We start from the raw sequence: 7,103 nt of genomic DNA on the forward strand, positions 1-7,103 counted from the left end.
CTTAAGACCTTTTTGCTGACCCAAAGATGACAAATATTTTTCAATAATTATTTTTATTATTATTTTTTATTATTGTTATTAATTTATATATTATTGTTGATGTGTCAGATGGTTAAATTAGAGACTCAGCACTAATGACCTAATGACGTTACTGTCATTTTTTTTTTTTTTTTATTGTTTTCTATTCACTGATGGTAAAAGTTCTTGATGACACTTACTGATGCGTTTATTGCATGTTGTAAAAACTTTTAATAATTATTTATTAAAAAATAAAAAAAAAAACATAAATTTTTATTATGACGATTGTAAAATCATGGTAGATAACTGTTTATTTCGACAGTTTGAGTAAGTACATTTGAATTTTTTTTTATTTATTTTATTTATCATTATTCATTCATTTAAAAAATTTGCAAAAGAAAAAAAAAAAAACAGTATCTTTTTGTTTAAAAAAAAAAAACAATAAAGAAAAATAAAAAAAAAATTATTTTGCATATAGTTAAATAAACAAAAAAAAAAAAAATTATATATATGTATGATAAAATATTTCAACATGGTATTTTATTTTTTCATATGTTGAATACTAAATAATTAATTTTTGTTTGTTAAAAAAAAAAAAAAAAAAAAAAAATGATAATTTAAAATTCACACTATCTAGAGAATTGAATATGTAATAATTTATAAATACTTTGTATATTACGTAGGAGAAAATAAAAAAATGAATAATAATTGAATAAAACAATTTTCCAAGAATTAAAAAATGTATGAAATATTAAAAAAAAAAAATCAAACATGAATATTTTTAAATATATTTAGTGGGTCATCGAGTTGTCTCGAGTGTTAGGAATTAAATAAAAAAAAAAAAACCCATTGATGTTAATGAAAAAAAGAGAAAAAAAAATGTCATTAGTCATTGAAGAATGTTTAAAATTAATTTAAGTGTTAATATGTTTTAAAAGTTGAATATTTTTTATGTAATTGGAAATGAAACCCTTGAAAATTTTAAATGATATTGAATACTGGTGAAACGAACACGATTAAAATCCATAATGAGGTCAAGAAGGATTGAGGTCAACGATTTGAGATCATGAAATGATCGAGAAAACTGGTACCGTTCTCATCTTATTTTTTTATTCAAAAATTTTGTCTTATTTTTTTTTTTTAAATATGTTATTCGAAAACTCTTCCTTTTGTTTATCAATCAAGGTCACAAATTTAATTCCTATCTACTTCCTTATTTATTTTTTTTCATTACAAATAAATAAATAAAAAAGCAAAACTAAATTTAAAATTATATTAATTATAACTGTTGTAAATTTTCAATTAATTTTTAATGATGTTAATAAAAAAAAAAAAAATTCAATGTTAATAATAACGTTGACAAAATGAGATGTAATTTAAAAATAATAAAAAATTATATTAGAACTAATTGATGAAAAAGTTGCTGATAAAATTAAATAAAATGACACAACAATTGAGTATGATTGTGGCTAAATGCTATTTTGTTCATTGATTGATTGACAAGCACATGTGTTGATCTTGAATTATTATTATTTTTTTTATATGCATATTATCTTTTCCGGTTTTTTAAAAAAGACGTTGTCATTTTATTTTTGCTGATGCACTTGCAATGATGTGGATTTATCGAAATGATTTTAATTTTTTATTTATACTTAATTTATTTTTACAAGTTTAGTCATCAACTCTGTGAGTTTTTTTATTTTTTAAATATTCTGTATAATAAATTAGATTTATTATCAAATATTTATAAATTATTCATAAACTTGTATTAATGGCTTTTTTTTTAAATACATTTTTCAAGTTTCTTAGATGGTGAGAATAAAAAAAATAATTTACCAAATGGTCCAAGATTACCCGAAAACTACGTCAAAGGTTTGATTTATTTTTCTTTTAATTTTTTTTTATTTGAAATTATCGTTCGATTGTATTGATGATAATGTATTTATATTTTTTTCATTTTTAAAAAAAGAAATTCGACCATCTTTGTCAAGAGGTAAGCCAGTTGTTGTTGATTTTACACTTTTTGTCGTTGACATTAATTCAATAAATGTTGAAGATATGGATTTCCGGTAAATTTAAATATTCATCTAAATTCATTTAACAATAAAATATTGATGTTTAATATTTAAAAAAAAAATTTTAGAATTGATCATTTTATATGTCAAAGCTGGACAGAATCACGATTAATAATAACTGATGTTATATTTGAAAAAGATGATGATTATGTAATACTTCCATTAGAATTTTATGAAAAACTTTGGCAGCCAGATCCATATTTTTTAAATTCAAAAGTTAAGTTATTCTTTTTTTAAATAATTTTTTTTTACATATATTATCATTAGAATGATAAAAAAAATATTTTAAGAATTGAAAATTGCATAAATATAAATATATATATTTATACAGAGATCGAAACATTAACACATAAATTTTCATCAGTCATGCTTTTCAAAAATAAAACAGTTTGATATTTTGCAAGAATGCATGCAATTGTCGCTTGTCAAATGGAATTTTAACTTTACCCAATGGACATACAAATATGCTCTATTTACATTGAAAGTTGTAAGTAAATTATAATTTATATAAATAATAAAATAATAAAAAAAAAAAAAACAAATAAAAGTTTAACACAGTAGTAAAAAATTACGTCTTCGTTGGGGTCATAGTGGTGTTACTGTTAATCCAGAATTAAAATTGTTATCATGGTTTTAATTTTGGCTTGGTCTTGATGCAATACCAGGACGTGTGACATTGCTTGTAACAAGTATGCTTACTCTTGTTACAATGTTTACTAGTCTTAAAACAGATATACCACCAGTTGCTTATGTGAAAGTAAGTTATTATTTATCACGTGATAAGCCAAAGGCTAGAAATTATTATTACGAAATATCATGTTAATTTTTGATTTCTACTTGTGATTTTTTTAAAAAAAAATTAATATAAATATTAATCTTATTATTTTTATTATTATTTAATTTGTTTTTTGACTTGATGTTAATTATTAAATTAAAAATTCGTTCAGGCACTTGATCTATGGATGGCAGGATGTATGATTTTTGTATTTACGTCTCTTGGTGAATTTATCGTGGTCAAGGTTATGGACTTGAGATGTCAACAATCAGTTAACTATCAACGTCATTTAACTGCGGTAATTTTATTATTTATATTTATTTGAAATATTTGAATATTTAAATATTTAAATATTTTAGAGATTATCGTGTATGGAAAGAAATCCAATATAAAAAAAAATTGATCGTTACAGTAGAATTATATTTCCAACATTATTTCTTTTTTTTGTATTACTTTATTGGCCAATTGTTGTATTAAAAAATAAAAATCATCAAAATAAATATGGCAAAATAATAAGATGAAAAATAAAAAAAAAACAAAAACAACAATTTATTTCATTGTTAATTATTATTAATATCAATAAAAAAATCAATTATCAATATCCATTTGTTCAATAAATTCATCATCACTATCATCTTGGCTGTCTTGAATGAGTTTTTTTGATTTCATTTGAGCAGTATTTTTAATAAAATCCATAGTATACTGATTAAAATCACAAATTTTACTTAAATCATCATATTTTTGTTGCATATTTTTTTGTAAATTAAGTAATACTGGCATTTGTAATGCAGAATTAATATTGTGTCCTTGTTTAATAAATATATTTTCAATCCATATTAAATAAAAATGTATGTGTTTTGTTTTTTCCATTTCTGTTGCAATAAATTTTAACAATCTTTCAATATAAACAAGTGACATACTATTAACAGTTAATTCAATATCAATATGTGGTATATTTTCAATGACATATCTTATTAAATCTTTTTCATTTAATTTAATTGACATCATTAATGCTTTAGCATAATCTTTATTATTAAGTGTATTTTTAACTGTTTCTGGTGTAACACCAATATCAAGTTCAAATGGATCAAATACTAAACCAACATCAAGTGAATATATTGATAAACCTTCAGTTGTTGTTGCTGCAAATGATTGTCCAGTTGGTGAAAATTGTAAACTATAAACACGTATTTCTGGCTTAAAGTTTCTACTAGCCATATCACCTTTTCTAGCACCAGGTACTCTTATTGATACTTTACCACCTTCATTTGCTTCACGTTCTTCAATTAATGCTATATTACCAAATTCTGTCATTTTACGTCTATTTATAAAATCATCAACAGCATCAAATGATCTATTTTGTGTTATTTCAAATTTTTTAACCAACACTGATTCTGTTATATTATAAATACATATATTTTTTGAATGTCCACCAGCAATAATACAATTACCATCAGCTGAATAACAAAGTGTTGTAAATGCTTTACCTTCTAAATTTTTTTTAGCTGTTATTAAATCAGTATCTGATCTTCCACTACCTAAATCTTTACGTCCTTCAATACTTGAAATTTGTATTGATGTTTTAACATCAAAAAATGATATTTGTCCATCTAATGTTGATACAGCAACTTCATTACCATCTGGTCTATAAACAACACAAAGACCATCAGATGTTAATTTTAATGTTTCATGATCTGAACCATTTTCAATTGCATTCCATAATTTTAATGTTTTATCCCATGATACTGATGCAAGACTTGTACTTGAAGGACTTGGACTAAATGATAAACTAACAACTGGTCCTTCATGTCCACTTAATACTTCTAATAATGTACCAAGTTTAATTGACCATAAATAAATATCAAAAAAATCTTGTCCACCAGCAGCAAGAAATTCATCACTTGAATCCAATGCTAAGCATGAAAATTGTACTGGTTTTGGTGATGTATAAGTTTTAAAATTACGATATCTTGTTAAATCATATGCTCTTGCTGTACCATCAAGTGATGCTGATACAATAAATTTTCTATTATGACTGAATAATACTGCTGATATTCCTGATGTATGCTCAGAAAATGTTATTGTACAAAAACCACTTAATGTATTCCAAAGTTTAACTTTTCCATCATCACCACCAGTTATTAAAAATAAACCATCTGGACTATATGCAAGACTATTCATATTATTACTATGACCTTGTTGTTTCATTGCATATGTTTCACTTTGCCATTCCCAAACTAAAAGTTGTCCAAGTTTTGAGCAACCAAGGGCAATCCAATCACCAGTTGAATTTAATGCAATTGATGATATACACTGATTTGATATACTTAATGAATGTATCATATTAACTTCTGGGAGTTCATGAAGATAAAAACAACCATTACTAAAACCAGTTACAAGTATTTTTGTATCTGTATGATAAGCTGCTGCTGTTAAAATTGCTGCTCTATCTTGTTTTCTTGGTTCATCAGCTAAATAATGTCTTGCTAATTTTTTAAATATTAATCTTTTACTTTTATTTTTTTTATCATCAGCAGTATCATCATCACCATCATCAGTTTTTTCCATTTTATTTTTTGTCATTTTAGCATTTTCTTTTTCAGTTTTTTCAACAGCATTATCAATATCAACATCATCCTCAGATTCATCACCATTATCATTGTTGTTATTGTTATTTTTTACACGTTTTATAGATGGTTCATTAATAACAAGATCATCTGGATTAATTGAACATTCCCAAATACATAATTGTCCATTTCTACTTAATGTTGATATATCATATGTTTTTTTTTCAAAAAAACATGATACTATTTCATCAGAATGACCACCTAAATTACAATGACGAAAATTTTTATATTTTTCAAGACTATATAATTTTGTTGATGTATCTTTTGAACCGACTGCTAAAAATTTTGAATCAAATGACCAACAAATATTTGTTGTGTCATCTATTGCACCACTAAATACTCTTTCCATTATAAATGGATTAAAATTTCCACTTTCCAAACATGGAGCATTATATACAAATACTGTAAATTAAATAAATAAAGATTATTAATAATACAAATAATAATAATAAATTTATTTAATTTTTTTAATTTAAATATATTATTTACCTCTATTTTCTTTACAAATAGCAAAGTGTTTTCCATCTGGTGAAAATTTAACACAACATACAGGTTTTTTAAATCTGTATGAATGAATTATCATTCTGCTAATCATACTGATAATATGAGCATCACCCTCTTCATTGATAGCAACAAGAACATTTCCATTTGGTGATAAATCAATTGCATTATAGTTAAATCGACTTTCAACTGGTAATGTTGTTGATTTATTATTTTTTAAATCATAAATTGTGATACGATTACCCACTGGACTTATTACAGATGTTCCATCAGGGGAAAATAATAAATCTCCTTTGACATAAACAGTACCAAGTAAATTACTAAACTGCAAATATAAATAAATATTATATAATTATTATATTGTTTATTAAATTATTATATAGAAAATTAATCAAGTTAAATTATCAAGTTGAATAGAGGTTATGGAGATTTTGTTGATTATAAACACTAACTAATTTATAAACAAGTCTAATAAAATTTATGACAATATAAAGTTTTAAATAATAATAAATGAATTCTTACCTTGTATGAAAACTTCATGATTAATTATAAACACTAAACACACTTGTTGTGTTGTTATTTTTATTTATTTTATTATTAAAGGCAATGCTTGATCATATCATGCCACGTTTTTTGAAAACCGCTAGATCCAAGATGATGTCTCGACTCTAGAGAGAGGTCTCGACGGGAACAGTGGCGTAGTTGTTTTTTTTTTTAGAAAATGTTTATTGGTAAAGTAGAGAAATAAAATCTGTAGTTACCTTCAATTAAAATCGCGCTTAAAATTTTGAATATATTTATGTGATATAACGAATTGTTCTCATTAATTATTATTATTAATTTTTTTTATGATAAACAAACACGTAAATCATTTATTTTTTGTTTCAATTAGTCATATATATTTTTCTTTTTCTTCAATTTTTTTAAAATGTCATTTATTTTTAGCTGATTCCGATTAGCCACATAATAAGTTAAAGATAAGAAAAATAAAAAAAATAAAATATAAGCTCTATCACTCTCTCCTCAGAATTGGGTTTTTTTTTTTTTTCTATTTGCTTACGGCTATATTTGTTTATCATTTAACATTTAGTTAATTATTTTTCCAAA

The 7,103-nt window shown here is 23.6% G+C and overlaps 2 protein-coding genes across 2 annotated transcripts; one reads left to right on the top strand and one right to left on the bottom strand.

Moving 5' to 3' along the window:
* The first annotated feature begins 313 nt into the window (after positions 1 to 313).
* On the top strand, positions 314 to 3,396 carry LOC122860863 (glycine receptor subunit beta-type 4). The gene is given in 8 exon segments (XM_044164900.1): positions 314 to 345; positions 1,820 to 1,890; positions 1,988 to 2,087; positions 2,162 to 2,311; positions 2,420 to 2,580; positions 2,642 to 2,850; positions 3,041 to 3,166; positions 3,228 to 3,396. Coding segments are annotated over 8 exon segments (1,011 nt in total). The 3' UTR covers positions 3,390 to 3,396.
* Positions 3,394 to 6,822, bottom strand: LOC122854675 (periodic tryptophan protein 2 homolog). Its single transcript, XM_044155583.1, has 3 exons — positions 6,519 to 6,822; positions 5,985 to 6,321; positions 3,394 to 5,897 (listed from the first exon to the last, which is right to left on the bottom strand). Exons 1-3 carry the CDS (start codon positions 6,534 to 6,536, stop codon positions 3,457 to 3,459), a joined length of 2,796 nt encoding a protein of 931 aa, XP_044011518.1. The 5' UTR covers positions 6,537 to 6,822; the 3' UTR covers positions 3,394 to 3,456.
* Positions 6,823 to 7,103: the final 281 nt, after the last annotated feature.

Source organism: Aphidius gifuensis, linkage group LG1 (genome assembly GCF_014905175.1).
Source record: "Aphidius gifuensis isolate YNYX2018 linkage group LG1, ASM1490517v1, whole genome shotgun sequence".
Lineage (NCBI taxonomy): Eukaryota > Metazoa > Arthropoda > Insecta > Hymenoptera > Braconidae > Aphidius > Aphidius gifuensis.

Coding starts and splice junctions, on each gene's coding strand:
- LOC122854675 (XM_044155583.1), bottom strand. Junction 5,898..5,984: donor TATTTGTAAAGAAAATAGAG/GTAAATAATATA, acceptor TTTAATTTACAG/TATTTGTATATAATGCTCCA.